This window comes from Symsagittifera roscoffensis, chromosome 8, assembly GCF_963678635.1.
Source record: "Symsagittifera roscoffensis chromosome 8, txSymRosc1.1, whole genome shotgun sequence".
NCBI lineage: Eukaryota > Metazoa > Xenacoelomorpha > Acoela > Convolutidae > Symsagittifera > Symsagittifera roscoffensis.
The window spans coordinates 32,737,728-32,754,367 of record NC_087069.1 but is presented as its reverse complement, the minus strand read 5'-3'; the positions used below and the strand labels follow the sequence as shown (position 1 = coordinate 32,754,367).

Genomic DNA, 16,640 nt, shown 5'->3' with positions numbered 1-16,640 from the left:
TTAATTCTTTTGGACAGTATTGGATTTAGGGGAGGGACACCCGCCCGCCCCCTTAGGGATTCGACCCCCTGCCGACCCAGAGGTTCTCGTCCCCCCTTTGTACTATTTTGAGATATCTTTTTTTTGTTGAGGTTACCTAAAATTATAGTCTGAAGGCGCCTTTGGTGTCAATATACTTTTATTTTGAGGGGGGGCGCCAAAAAACGCGATTTTTCTGTTCAAAACTTACAGTGGCTTTCTTAGTGATTTGGGAGAGCTCGGAAAATCAATTTGGCCGACCTAAAAGAAAAAGTCGACATAATTTTTGAATTTCTTTTGAAAATCCAACCACCCTCGAGAAAATCCTAGATCCACCCCTGCTCATGGATATAAAAACCAATACTCTAGGGTCCAAAAAAAATAAATGAAATCAAAATATGTGTTCAGAAAAATACCTTTCTAATTTTATCGTGCACGTTCATAAAAATTATCTCTATCTTGTTACGAAGAAAAAATAATTTATAGCTAAATGGAGCAAGAAAAATGTCAAGATCTGGAAATAGACAAAAAATTTCAATTTTTCGAAGGAAAAAATATATCACCGGTTCTTTTCCAGTTCTCCCTTCTGATTTTTTTCTAAAATTCAATATATAAAGATCTATTTTAAAATGACTTTTCATATTAAAAACTACATCAAAACGAGTCAACAACATTTTTACAACTTTTCTTACAAGCAAATTGCAATTCGAACAATTTTGGAACGGCTTTGTTGTAAATTTACGAGGGGAAGGGGAACTGAAAAAGAGCCAAATTACCTTAGGCTCTTTTGAACTTCACTAATCTTTTATGATTGACAATTTTTGATAGCATTAACCTACTTGAACACTTGGCTAATAGAAATAGGTATTTTTTAATTCTGCTGGGAAATTAAAAAAACGTTTTTTTTTCTCGCGTATTTAGCTCTTTTTATTGCAGAACGTAATTTGCGTTCCTTCCAACAAATACATTTGAAGCCAATAAAAACAAATACACATTAAAACGTCAAAAATATAGGCTTTTATGATCAAATCCCTTCCCCGTAACTCGAGTGGGATTGGTCAATGGGTACATGATGCATGCTTATAACAATTGATAAAAGTTTCAAATGGATGAAATTTGCTCAAGAATGTGGAACAATCCTTATTCGTTAAGAACTACTCGTCAGAAACAATGGTGTCGTAAAGGAACACTTTTTGGCCCCAACTCTAACGTGACACGTTGTTCTCCAAACACTGATCGCTCAAACAAAAATCAAACCAAGAAGAAATGCGAAGCTTAGCACAAATTATGAAACAAAAACGAAACCTAAACTAAAAAAATTTTTAACAAGGACAGTTGGCTGCTATCAGAATAGCAAAGACTGACAACAGTTAAAACAGACCCAAAGGTGGAGTTGGCCTTCCTTTCAACAAAGAAAATGAACTGAACTGAAGAGATCAGAAGTCAGACCGCGAAACAATTAACTTGAGCCTGTACATAAAAAATCATCTCGACCTATAACTCTTTAAAAATGTAACAAAAAAGAATTAGAGTTGGGAGGCCAGCATCTAAATTATTCAGACCAGTTTTTCTTGGCATAGAGTTTTTGATTTTTTTGAGAATTCAAATCATGACCAATTGAGCTTTAAAAACATAGCCAACTGACAGTTGGAAAAGAGTAATGAGCGCAAGGAAAAAAACCTTCAACTTCTGAATTTCGAAGAAAAAAAAATAGATGGCCTAGACACTTTTTGAATTTGTTGAACAATTTACGATGGACACTTTTTTGTTAAAACTAACCCAATTTGAGAAAACTGGATCAACAGTTGGAACGGCGCAATTTCAATTACTGTTACCGAAGAGAGCATGATTGCCTTCTATTTGGTGAACGATTTGAAAGTGAGCTGGAAAGAAATGTAAAACCTAACTTAAAAGGAGTTCAAAATGAGAGATGAATCAAAAGTGACTCAATGTAGCCAGGTAGCTAACCTTACTTCGAGATTAAAGAATACCAACAAATTGAACACCAGATTGAACATATTTTGAACATTTCAAAATGATAAGCCATAATGGGTCATTTCTAGCAGCGCGGCAATGTTAAAAGGTACAGAAAAAACTAGACGGAAATCGTGTAATTCTATTTATTGTCCAATGTCAAAAATATTAATATATTTAAAAGGTTTATCCAAAAAACATACGCCGTTTTTAAAAAGGCTTGTTTGGAACAAATTACCATATAAATTACAGCTAAGGCACAAAAAAATTTGGACGCGAGGTAAATCTGACTGTTTCTAGGAAAAACAAAGCAAAACATTTTGCAATTGAATTCTGTGGTTCAAATAAATTAACTATGTTTCAAACAATAATCTCATTATTTCGTACAGTTAGCAATCAGAGATATGTAAGTAAGTCGAGTACTATTTAGAATAGAGTCTGAGATTGAGAAAATGAAATAAATTCAACACTAAGCAAGCTGAAAATAAATAATTGATCTAATTTAAACCGGCTAATGAGGCAAATAAGCAGAGTCCCGTCTGGGAGATGATTCGGGTGAAATAATTATCTGCGTTATGCTGTGTAGCTTTTTTTTTCAAATTGGGTTCGGGGGCATCGGTCGCCTTGGCAATGGGGGAAGCTGACGGTTGCTAGGAGAGTGGAATCTCTTGGTGAATGCCATTTCCACATCAGGGTCCAGACTAAAAGAAAACAATATATTGTTTGATCGATTGTTTTAAAACACACTTTTAAGATTCAGAATTAAAAATAGTGCTATCAAACAAAAATTAGTTTCTTTTTTTTTCAGTCATGTATTTTACCAAGTACTAGTCAACACATTCATAGAGAATCAAGTCTCCTCAGCACAGCTAGTTTTTAAATCATATTACCAATTCCTGATTTCATATTTTCATACTTTTTACCTGAGTGGGAATAAACCTGCCAAAGTAAAAACCAGCTAAAAGTTACGTAATTGAATGAAACTAATTGACTTATATAAATGTTACATAACTGTGACATAACTATAACGTAAGTTGCGCATTTTTGGCTAGTTTATCTGGTAGCTGGCTTTTACTTGGGTTGGTTTATATACCACCGTTTTACAAATTGATTCAGTCAGAGAAAAAAGAAACAACACAGATTGTCAAACAGATTAAGAGTAGATTTTATCACATCAGAATCAACCGAGTTAGCAATATTAAGAGTAGATTTAAACATACATCAATGCTTAGACTCAAATCACTACTAGTAACTTGATTCAAGTTTAGAATTTTCTCATTCAAAATCAGGAAAAAATAGATGTCAATTAAGAAAACAATCAACGGTGAAGCAGACAGCCAACAAACACACACTACATAGATCACCCTTTACCTCTACTTCAGTCATGGTCATGCAATTGTAAGATAGGAAGCTGTTACTTCTACAGATTCAATTTGTCTACTAGGCATCTATTACATTCATAAGAGCTGACGTCGAGCTAGTGCAACTATTGCTTATGAAACTGTTGCTGCGACTTGGCATCAAGCCACCATGGCCTAGTTGATCCCCCTCCTTTGCTCCTCTTGTGGCGGGGTAGGGGGACGTTGCATCCCCCCGTTCGATGCTACCCAATCTGCGCCGCCTGCACCTTCAAATATCAATCATTCCTCGAATCGATAAACAAGCAAAAGAAGACAACAGCCCACGTTTGGATTTCATTAGATAAGTAAAAAATGAAACAGCTCCTAATTAGGCGACCCCATTATCTTAACTAATAACTTAGAAAAACGTAATAAGCACTTTTTGGGGTTTCCCTCGAATCCTTTTTCTTACACGGAGGCGAAGCTGCACTTCGCAAACAAGCGAGAAAACGGCCAAAATGCACTAAGGCACTTGACCCTTAGTGCATTTGTTGGCCGTTTTTTCGCTTGTTTGTTGAAAAAAAATGGAAGTAAAAATAATCAAACTTCTGCTATGTGCCAGAATCGAACTACCGACCGCGAGATGAAGATTCAAACGTCCTAGCCTATGGGCCATGGCTAAAACTAACAACCAAAAAACCGGATACAAAGATATGAGGTTATACAGCAAAAGCAAACTAGATATAATGATATTGCAGCAAAACGCCACCACATAAATGAGCTCTTTAATTTGCGACTCGGTTTGGAAGAAATAAACTTTAAAAAAGAATACTACGCTCGTTTGGGTAATATTATGTAAAAAACACATAATATTTTTTTTACATAATATTACCCAATATTACACTACGCTCGTTTGGGTAATATTATGTAAACTCCGACAGTCCTTTTATGTCTAACACATTTTTTAGTAGCTTTCTTAAATTCCCTCACACGCTATAAAGTGATGCATTTACTATCTATTAATATATTAATAAGACCAAAAAATTTGCCTCCGTTTAATTTGGAACAGTTTCGAGTCTGATTAAAATGCCGCTTTCACGTTTAGGCGTGAAAAATAACGCGTGTTCCCGAAATGCTAATTTTCAAACCCCAATAACTTACCAAAATGAACACAGTCAACACAAAGTCGCAAAAGTTCAACTAAATAAAAAAGACCGACATGATTGATTTTAATGAGTTTCGTAATTTAAAAAAATATGCACCTTTTAATTTTATGAATCTTTTATGATTGATATGTTTTTGATGCAGCTTACTACCTTAATAACACTGGATAAATATATATTTTGTTTTATCGTTCCTCTGGGAAAACGTAAAACAAAATAGCATTTGAGAAAATAACATTAATTCACAATTTTTGGCAATTTTGTAATCTGAGAGCTGAATTTACGTTCTTTTTAGCAAATTAATTTGGTTTGAACTTAAATATGTTGACACCTGATTTAAACTGAGATAAATTAAAGTCAAAACCTCGATAAAACTCAATTCGAGCGTGAAATAAGACTTGAAAAAAAAACAACATAGCCAACAGTCAGTTGGAAGTGAGTCATGAACGCAGAGAAATAGAAAAAAAACTGACTTGTTTTTGAAAAAACAATAAATTACGAGATTCAAAGAAAAAAAATTACGGCCTTACAGCTCTTTGAATTCCAAGAACAATTTACTATTGACTCTTCTAGACAAAATTAACCCAATTTGAGAAAACTGGATCAATAGGTAATTTAATTCCACTTTCGAATCTAGAAGTTTTTTTTCTAAACGTCTTTTCGAATTTTTTTTTGCTTTTAACGAGACAAATGAATTGAACTTAAAAAGAAATCAAAATCAAACCTCAAAAAATCAAATTTAAGAGTGAAAAAATTTCAAAACTTTTCCAGAAAAAATCACAAGACCTTTATAAAAGTATTCACTACACTCATGACTCTTAACAAAAAACCCTGAATGGCCTAATTAGGCTTCTTCACTACCTTTGATGACACTCATTCACAGTAAAAATATCTTTTTAAGCTTGAGCTCAATGCTTTTAAGGTCAGATTTAAAAAAATTTTGTTCCAATTGGCTAGTTAAGAAGTCGAAATTGCTTGTAGCAAGGCGAAGCTCTCGAAGTTCCCACTGCCTGTTAACTTTTGGTTACAAATTTTGTCACAGAAGCAAAGAGGAGCTTCGCGCCACTTGCGATACAACGCAAAGCAACAATGGCCGCTAGACAAAAAAATGTACCGAAAGCCATCTATAATCTTTTTTAACGTTTGTACCGAATGTAGTTCAACAGGCTACGTTAATTACAAAGTGATAAATTTTGACAAATCAACTATAACTTGACAATAGGACCAACAAGATTGCCTCCATTAATTTGGAATGATTTCTGAGCCACTAACGCGTTAAATATTTCAAAACATCTCGCGTAATCTTTCTCAATCTACCAGTTTACAAATTCTGTTCGAAAAAGATTATCGAAAAGGTCCGAATTGGAATGATAAAAAAACCACCCTAAGCTCTGTCACTTTTTTTAAAATTCGAACTCAAAATGCTGAAATCTGCTTTTTGACACTCTTAGTGGTCAGAACAACTCGCTCTGTTTCAACAATTATTTTACAATCATGGGAAATTGCAACTCCTAGTTTCTAAGCAATGAAATGACTTGTGTTTTTTTTCTCTAAAACAACTTAAGATTCACGGTTGAAACTTGGACATATGATGGATGGAACGGTTTTTAATAATATAGGCGAATGAAAAACAATTAAAAATTGTTTCCAAGGCGTGATTTCGCCATTAAGTCAAAGGGTGTCGGAAAGGGGTTCCATTTGCCAAAAATTACCCGTTAACAGCAAAGCAGTTTGTATTTTTGGACTTAAATGCATTCTTTGGAAAGAGTAGAATCAAAACTATGTTACTTTTCTCATAGAAAAGAATTAAAAGATTTGTTAAGCTTTCATACAGATCCAAAATGTGAATCAAATTTCATCGTACCTCACTAGTTTTCTGTATTCCTTCTTAAGTAAGGAAAAAGCTATATGAGGGCCTGACTTAGATTCTAAGCTTTAACGAATAATAGTCAGTCCCAAAATATAAACTTCTTCTGCTGTTTACGGGGCCTTTTGGCAATAAGAACACTTTTCCGACACCATCTGTTTAAATGACCAAACGACGCCTTGAAAACTTCATTTCACGGTTTTTTATCCGACTATATTCTAAAAAACAGTTAAATCCATCAGATGTCAAAATTTCAACCGAAAATTTACAGTAGTTGTAACGAAAAAAGGACAAAAGTGAAAAAGTTGACGGTGATTTTTTACATCTGACTTTTTACATATGAATGAACAAGTTTGAGGAGCCCTTTTGACCATTCTTATTTCATTTTCTGAGCTACAACATGATAAAAATGATTTCGTTCGATCACATACTATTGCGGTTTGAATTTGATAGTTAGTTTATGACCGCGTCGACATTACAAACATCGCTTTCAAAACATGTTTACCCGTGCGTTACCATATTATACAATGGGGATCCAAAACAAAACAATTGTGCAGTTAATCATGCGTCAGTTTTGTGTTTTTATTTCATGGGACATATCTACAAGCACTATGAAGATAGTAATGGCAAAAAAATGTTATAGTAACGTAGCGATGCAATTTTTGAACAGAGTAGTAGCAACAATAAACAACATAAACGAACAACGTCTGATGCGAATTACCTGTTAGGTTGACTTGACTTGGTCAGCTAGTGCAAAATGATTGGGCTTCATTATTCCGTTGTTGAAACGAAACTCAGTCAATTTTGTTAAATTAAGAAAAGACGGAAAGATTTCCATGTCATGTTTTGGCGATTCTATCTTGAACGCCACCGTGATAAACTTTATCAATAAGATGACCATTGAACTGTATAAAAAAAACTTCAGGCAGTTTCTCTTGAACTCAGACCAAGACTATCTGTTAAACTTTGGATTTTTCATGCAAAACGGCTTAATTGGCTTCAAAATCTTCCTAACGTTTCAAAGATTTGATGTTCAGATGTATCTAAAATCTATCTTCAACGACTGCTACAAATGATACCCTCTTTTCTCGAAATGAAATAAGCTAAATAAGATCCACTATGTTTTGCCTCTGAATCGAATGAAATAAAAAAAGCGTGATAATGTAAATAAGCGAGGCAACTACTCACTGCGAGTTTGTTGATGTAGTGTTAGGGGTTTTTTCAAACTTGTCAGACTGTTGTTGGTTATTGTCGTCTATGGATGAGAACTTCAGAGGAGGTTCATTTTTCCCAAACCGTTTGCAGTTCCTGGGAGATATGCCCCTTCTGACACAGTCTTCGAGAGAGGGATAGAAGTGGATTTTAAGGCTGAAATGCAAGACAGATTCTCAAATGGGAGATAAAAAAGTTCGGTTGAATGTCGCTTCTTTGGCATTCACATGTCTCAAAGTAATACTCAAAGAAGCAAAAAATAACATCGAAAAAACCGCGAGATCCTTTTTTGCATGAATAGCCGAAAAAATCTTAAACTTGACTTAATTTAGAAGATATATGAAAATGTGTGAAAAGATATATAACTTCATTTTCTTTACATTTCAATTACACCAAGGACATACAAGTCAGCTCCACGAACTGCCCACCCTGCTACAGGAACAAAAGGTCAACATTTAACCACACATCTGAATAAAATAAACCTATTCATTTCAGAAACTATTTTAAAAAAGTTACAATAGTTACACGGCAAATAGTTACAATTTCAAATGAGAGAATAGGCACTAACCATTTGTAGGCAATATCTCTGTACAAGGCAACTACAGTGGCTAAAATGACTGTCATCCAGAAATATGCAGAGGGCACCAGCATTTGGAAGAAGCCGTAGGTGGCTTGCAGACTGGACGCCATGAGGTAACTGGAAAACACGAACCAGCCAGTCCAGGCCACTATTCCAAAGAGGACTACCAGGGCTATTGTGAGGGCGAAGAAGGTGTTGGTCACCAGGACTAGTTTGCATGTTACTACTAGTATCACAGCTGTGTAGATCACTTCTCCGAATGAGAGAATGCCTAAATCGAACACATACAAGAGTGTGAAAATCATTAGAGCGTTAAATTCTTAAGAACATTCGAGATATTATGTTCCATTTTCATATTTGCACTAATTTTCGGGCGATGAGTTGGTGCCTTATCCCATCCGCCGGTAATTAACTGAGCCCGTAAAAATAGAATTTGGGTTATGAATTTAAAAAGCTTCAATTAGCGCCTCTCTCCTGCTGAATACGTCAAAATATTCGAAAAAATCTAAAACATGGATGTATTTTATCAAAAAGTGCGAACATTTATTCAAAAATTAGCATTCACCTGTTGCGTGGGCATCTTGGAGTACTGTGTCACCTCCCGTGGCTGCCAAACAGATGAGAAATATGAAAAGAGAGTGCGCAAGTGCATTGAGAGCCCACATCCAGAACACCTGAAACACACAGACATACTCAAGCTCATCAACAGAGACTGAAAATTACAACAAAAAGTACCAATAAAATTGAACACAGTTAATGGAAACTTGATTATGCATAAGCAAAACGTCCAACATAGGAGGTGTTTGCTTTCAGTTCTTTAAGTGGAATTGCTGTTGATCACTCAATTAGGAATCTAAAATCAAGTATTCAAGTTAATTTTTGAATATGAAAAACGTTGCTCCACCAATGTTCCAACCTGAAAACACATCATAAGGGCTAAACAAAATTTGAAGTCGATTTGATAAAAAGCCATCCCAGTCCTTGAAAAAAAGCTGAAAGAAAAAGGAACTTATAATTTAAACCGAGTTTAGAGCGCTTCTTTTAAACTCATTTCCCTAATTCATAGGATTTTATATTGATGGCAATTAAATTGTGAAAATCTATTGCATGATTTTTCAAAAATATTTAAATCGATTTTGGCCAATTTTGCCATAGCACTTCATTGTCATTTTATGGCACCTCAAAAATGTAGACTATATAGAAACTATATTTAAAATAGTAAGTGACAGGAGTTCAAAAGAGCCTTCAAGTGAGGTTATGAAATAAAGCAGGTCAGTCAAGTCTTGATGTTCTTAAAACTAATACGATTGAAAAACTAGTTAAATGGAGCGTATCATACGATTGATTACCAGCATTTGAAATTATGAAAGGTTTAAAAACGTTGAGACAGATGCTTGCCTGCCTCACTGCCTTTAATTTCCATTAAAACAAAGTTCTACTTTAAATTCGGACTTTTTTTCGATAAAATAGGGCCATTAAATTTAGTACGAATTATCTAATGTGCATGAGAAACACAGAACTAATCTTTAGAATACGTCTGAATACGTCAAAATATTCGAAAAAATCTGAAACATGGATTTATTTTGACAAAAAGTGCGATGATCAATTATATATAAATCATACTACATGGATGCACCTGCCTGAAAACAATATATCTTTCAATACAAAAACAACTATGGTTTAATTTAATAACCTTAGCGTTGAACTTGAGCGAGTACTGGGAAGTCCTGTAGAGGAATACATTTTTCATCATCTGCTCCTCTGTCACTGGTCTGTCCAGCAGTCCCAGACTCATCAGAGGCAGGGAGGTGAACAATATGTTGTACAGAGACAGAGTCACTTTGTCAAACACGGACTGGCCAGTGAAGCCACAGGTGAACTGGTACCAGAACTACACAACAAACAAACAAACAGACACAAAATTAGACAACAGGCAAAAATTATGTTGTCAGACTAAGACTTGAGGAAAAAATTAAAAGTAGACCAAACTTCGTATGTTATTCGAATATTGAAAACACTTCGGTATTAAGCTTTAGCATCTTACAATTCTGCTTCCATTGCATATCAAATTAAGGTAGCATCTTCACTGCATTTTGTGCTGAACAAGCTACTATAGTGCTGAATTAAAACAACCTGATCAAATGAACTAAAACAGAAATTTACGCTCGTTTTTCTCAATTTTGGTTATATTTGGAAATTCACCTGCTTTTTATGATGCAATTTGTTTCTGCGAAAGTTTGATTTTAAATTACACCCTTAAAACTGGTCAATTCATTTGGTTCAATGTTAGGTAGGTAAACAGGGTCAATTGATTCAAGAATTAATAGAATCGAATTTTAAATCAAAATTTAAAGACAATTATTCGTTAAATCGCACAGCTTCAAAATTATCTATCGAAAAGCGCACAAATCTTGGTCATACCCAGTTCGTACAGATACAAATTGGCAAAAATAAAAGGGTCAAATAGCAGACTACGAAGTAGTGGACTCACATTGATGAAGTAGAGGGTGATGTTTTTGTAAAATGAGTAGAGGATGGTCTTGGACACTCTCTGGTATGAGAAAGCCCCATGGATGAAGAGGAGGCGACTGAGGAAACAGAATTGGGCTATGGAGTAGTCACTGGCCAAAACTGCTTGCAGACCCTCTTCGCCCTACATTCACAAACCAATACAACAAAATCACACTTGCAGTTGCAACACACCAACAATATTTATCATCTAGAAGTCTTTGGCTAAATTAAGCACCACAACTTCCAATTCACAAATGCTTCAATTAGTCGCTGGACGTTAATCAAGTCGACTTATTACCCTGAAATCACTGCACAAAACACAGACCGGTTGGTTTAGTGGTTAACGCATTGGACTGAAGCCCCGGGTTCGAATACCAGTTGGAGCCAGATATTTTTCTCCAAGCAGTTGAATCTGTTGTATCTACCACCTATTGTATTATATCACTATCAATTTTAAACCACGCAGTCGAAGCCAAGCTTCCCATCACTTCCGATACAAAAATATATTCCATCGTTCAAACCATAATTTCAGATCTCAATAAGAAGGAAAATTGAACTTCTTGAACACGAGAAAAATTGAAGAGAACCTTCAGCCGACAAAACGGATCTTTTTTTAGTTCGACCAAATTGATTTTTTGAGCTCACGCAAATCACGATAAGGACCCAATTTTTACCAAATTTTCTGCGCTGCTGGCAAATTAAAAAAAAAACAGGCCAAAAAAGGCGTTCTTAGGTACTTTTGACTAAAAACTCGCGGTTTTTCGGCGCGCGCTCCTCACTCAAACTTATTTGGCGCCTAATGCGCCTTTACATTTTTTTGGGTCATTCAGCCAAAAAGGGATATCTCAAAACAGTACAAAGGGGACCCCACCCCCTAAATCCACGGTGCGCCTAACTAATAAAAAAACGTATGTACACAGCCCCACCAACAGATTTTTAACCTCTTCGTACGATAAGTATACAAAGTGACATATTTCTCAGCTAGTAACACAATAATGAGAACAAATAGCCTTTCATTTTGGAAAGATTTGGAGACGGACTAACTCGCCACCTACGTTACGCATTGAAAAAATGGCAAATAAGTATTCCACATTGCTAAAACTGGCAACGCGGATGCATATTTTTTTAAATGTCGAGCTCAGTATATCCATATACTTCAGGTTAAATTTAAAAAAAAAGAAATAGAACAACTTGTATTAAAATCCTCAACATCGATTATGAACTAGCAATCGATTATATTCAACTCAACTAAATTTAAGACAAACAGGCCGAGAAACAAAGTACATAATACCCAGCGTCAAATTCACTGAGAAAAAATTTACATAGCGGAATATAAGCCGACAATGTCAACAAAGTCGGAAAACAGTGTCCCAGAAAAATTCGTTTCAACCAAAATTTTAACAACCCACTTTGTTACGTCCCGCCAAAGCACAAAAACGCATAAAATTATATTTTTAAACAACGTACAACAGCCAATACAACAGCCACCGAAACCATTATAATAACGGAAGTTAAACGAAATCTTGAAGCTATTTATCTGCGTCTTTACTAATGTTAGATATAGCACTCTAAAAAAATGAAACTTCCAGATCTTATACGCAAAGTCCATGCTTTGGAAAGTACGTCGACCAAAACAAAGCAAATGAGCGATAGCCAGACAACTCCCGAAAAATCAAATTCAAGATGTAGAAAAACATAGCAACAGACAGTTGCAAAAGAGTCAATGAAAGCAAGGAAACAAAAAGACTGAATTTCAAAGTAAAAAATTTATGGACTTGAAGCTCTTTGAATTTCAAGAATAATTCATGATCGATTGTTTTTATAGAACTTACTCAATTTGAGGAAACTGGATTAATAAATATTTTTTTTTATTTCGCTGGGAAATCTTAAAAAAATCCACTTTCGAAAAAAGATTTTGCGTTTTTGCGCTCTTTAAAATTTCAACAGTAGAGTTAGCGGTTCCTTTTAGTAAGGAAATGAACTGAACTTAAAGCGAAAAATCAAAAGTCAAAATTCGAAAATCAAATTTTGACCTTAAAAAAATTTTCATCAACTCTATTAAGCCAACCGGGACTAGAACCCCAGACATTAGGCTCGCAAGGCACGCACTTTCGAACTAGGCCAAATAAGAAGGTCTTGGAGTGATGTTTCACCATATAGCAGGGTCAATTTCTAACAGATTTGTAAGAAAAATTAATAGTTGGAAAAATGTCTGGACCCGTATGCCAAATCAAATGCTCTCGCAAGTGAAACTGGTAGGTTAGCTTTACTTTCTAGAAAGTTTTCAAAACTCAAGATCTAATGAACACAAACGTTTCGGAGAAAACCTTTACTTTGAAAAGTCAAAACCAACAAAACAATCATTATGACCAGTATTATTAGTAAAGCACAATTGCATTTTATTAAAACCGATTTATCTGCTCGTTCGACTTGAAGTCGATAACAAACTCTTGAGTATAGAAAAGCACAAATTTAAACCCATTCGCTGGCGTCACTTGATGTGGGCATGCAGAGCACCTTAAGGGAAATTTTTGAAAGGGAATAATATATACATTTAAATTTTAAGCTGAACAAAAACTATGTCACTCTAATCAGCTAAATTATTGATGATTTATTTTAGCTTTTGTTCAGCTTATTAAATGCGTTTAGCTAAAAAAAAAGATAACAATCTAAAAATATTATTTGGCATGAATAAACGATTTCGAGCTAAATTTATGCGAGTTGGCTTTGTTATCAGCTGAAGATTGTCGAAGACTTTCGTGTTTGTTGATAGCCCACCTCGATGATTTGTTTGACAACGACAACGTTTTATTTTCTCAGTTTTGGTCAACACTGCTACAAAATGCTACATGCTTTTTTGACGAGCTCAGTTTTTTCGGTTCCAATCGTTTTCAGCGACTTCATCTCAGTATCGTTCAAAATAAGCCTGGAACTAATAGGCCACTGGCAGTTCTTCTTCAGGTAGGAAATTAAATGCACTGTCCTAAAACTGACTGTCGGCTTCATATAAATGATCTGATCACTTGACGAATCGAACTGCCGGCACTCCATGCTTCTAATTAATTCAACACCAAGCGCTTCGATTAATTCAGAGTTGTTTCCTAACCAATCCTGAAGGACATTTGGCGTTGTAACTCCAGGCTTAACCAGAATACATACTACCAACAGTGTTGGCTGCAAAAAAAGAACCATCTTTAAATAGTCCAAACCTTTTGAACCCTCAAAGATGTTGCAATCTATAGTGACCGCTAACAATGAAAATTGGAAACTACTCCAAATAATGGACGCAGATACCAATGCTTCGTCATTATAACTCGTATGAATATGATCATCTGTAATCAAAAGAAACTTCAATTGACAACATCGCGACAAAATTGGCAACATATCGAGTTTAATGTGCATAGATGAACATTTTTGAGGCAAAATGGCAAGCGCATCTTTCAAATTTCTCTTCTCTTCCAAAACTAACTTCGACATATCAAGGTTTCTCAAATTTGGAAAACACTGGCATATAGCCAGAAAATCCGACTTTTGACCACTCTCGAACCTCAAGTCATAGACATTTATAAACTTCGGCAAACTCATTCCGCTGGATCCACCAATGCTGATACTCTGCGCTGAAATATCAGTTACTATGGAAGGATTTCTTATATCCCTCAAATCAATACTATCTTCGGCCAAGTTGATGCACTCAAGATTAGTGAATGAATTGAGAACTCCCAGCTTGTTGTCTTTTGTGCTTGCACCATGGATAAAGATTTTTGTGAGAAGAGAGTAGTAAGGATAGGAGACGAGGAATTCGCAATTTCTAATATCTTCGGCTCGATGGCAAAGAACATCAAGAAATAACCGATCAGTCAGTTGCGAACATGTGCAAATCAGTGTCTTCGTTTGTTCAGACAATAAACTGCTGCTTATAGTAAGTAGACGAATCATAACGTCGGTACCACGAATCCAGTGAGGGTTCTCGTTCAGTAAACAAATAAAATGATCGAAATCTGCGACATCTATATCAACCACACCTGGAATTCCAATGCTTTCAAGTATCCAGTTACACTTGTGTTTATCCGCATATCGCAGTAGACGTCTCAGAGCTCCACTACTTGAAAGAGCAGTAGCATTTATGAGGGCTTGAAACTTAAGACGAGATCGATTCACGATTTTGTTCAAGTATAAACAGCACTGGCTCAATGCATGAACTTCTTTGCCGAAATTCCATTCATTGATCAATTGAATACGCGACGGTGCCACATATAAGATAATATTTTCCAAAACATTTTCGGGAAGATCCAACAATGAGGTTTTTTCTAACTTGCAGCGACTCATTTTTTATGTTAATTGTCCAGAACTGATTTCAAATCACACCAACACAGCCGTTGAATCGTTAATAATTGATATCCAGTTCTTTGCAATTTCTGTTTCTAAATTCGATTCATAAGGCCATTTAGAATGTAAAAAATCGAGGACAAAAATGAAACGCAAATTTAAGTTTTTGATCTCTAAAATGCTTATTTACAACTTTCAACTGGGACAAATTTTACTTTAAATTCCAGCAAAGAGGTAACAGGGACTGAGAAATGCTTTTAATTACACTAATAAGTAGAAGTATTATGATTTGGTTTTAGGGACTTCACAGTGATCTCAAGGCCTAATCGCCCGGTCTCACAACCTGCAGTAAACTTTCCTGCTAAACACTCTCTCCAATAAGCATCAAAAACTTTAAGGCGTGAATTTTGCAGAGTGACATCTTTCCTAAACTCAGCTTAGGTTTCACCCCGATAGCTTCAGATCGTGCAATAGATACTCTGCCATGGCAGTGATTGGGTGTGAGGATGAGATCTCTCTTGACCTCTAGCTTCATGTATAGCACAGCTTAACCAATTTTGGCCGCAACTGTGGTACCACGCAAAAAACGGCATCGAATAGCAAAAATTCAGCTTCGTTCAATGAACAAATAGCCAACAGATTAGATTGTTGGAAGTGTAAAAGCCAAAAGAAAAGAAAACTGCTGAGAAACTTTTGAACAATTGATTTTCAAGAAATGTTTATGATTGCCATTTTTCTCTTGAAGTTATCCCATTTTTTGAACCTAAAGTCCTTCATTTTTCACTTTTCTCGTGGCCTTTACACTTTGGGTGTTCGAGAGTGGAGTTTGGCGTCCTTTTAATAAAGGAATGAACTCAAAAATAAAACGGCGAGAAATCGAATTTAAGCGAGTAATAATTTTAAGTCTAATTCCCTGAAAAAATGTACACGACCTATATAATTGACAACTCTTAATAACTCAGTCTGGAATATTGAAATTCGAGAAACAAACTATCCTAAAACAGATCCGCTGCGAATCGCAGAAACCACAATTAATACATCTTTACTAAATTCAGCTGTGACTTCCAATTTAACGCCGCTGGGAAACTTAATCCAGATGGTAATCACAGGGTTTTATAGACCCGGAAGCAACTGACAAGTCCTCGAAACCAAACATTAATACCTTCATAGATGGTAGCTGAGATCATTTTCCCTTGTTCCATGTCACCATTTTGCTGAAGCTCAAAGTAAACGTTGTCCAAAGTCTTTCCAATATTAGGCATTTGTAGTTACATAAAAAACGTACACTTAATTTTTGATAATTTTGTTCAATAAGGACCACATAAAAGTAACTAATTGCCGTAAAAAAGCAATGAAACAAAAATTTTCGTTTGCTACGAACGTTCTTTTTCAAAAAGTAACTACGTTTGAATGCAGTCTATGTTGTTTTGGTTTCAGTTCACGTCTACTTCAACCTGCACATGTACATTGTAGAAAATACTAGCACCTGTTCGGTACAAATTTTACATTGCCAAACACACTTTGAAACTAAAATTAGTCTCACGTAATCTTAAATTTAGATCCACGACATTTATTGTTTGTAAGTCAAACAGTAATATCACACTCTTCGCCGTACGAGCAGCAAAATTCCCAATGAAAATACGACAACG

The 16,640-nt window shown here is 35.4% G+C and overlaps 1 protein-coding gene across 1 annotated transcript in view; it reads right to left on the bottom strand.

Annotated features, from left to right (window-relative positions):
• Positions 1 to 2,298: 2,298 nt before the first annotated feature.
• The window catches only part of LOC134852979 (probable phospholipid-transporting ATPase IA), a gene marked incomplete in the record, with an annotated part of 42,388 nt that continues 28,046 nt past the window's right edge, over positions 2,299 to 16,640 (bottom strand). The window contains 7 exon segments of the mRNA XM_063868873.1: positions 2,299 to 2,693; positions 3,448 to 3,619; positions 7,551 to 7,730; positions 8,143 to 8,425; positions 8,720 to 8,828; positions 9,848 to 10,045; positions 10,646 to 10,807. Of these exon segments, the coding sequence (XP_063724943.1) occupies positions 2,682 to 2,693; positions 3,448 to 3,619; positions 7,551 to 7,730; positions 8,143 to 8,425; positions 8,720 to 8,828; positions 9,848 to 10,045; positions 10,646 to 10,807 (1,116 nt within the window).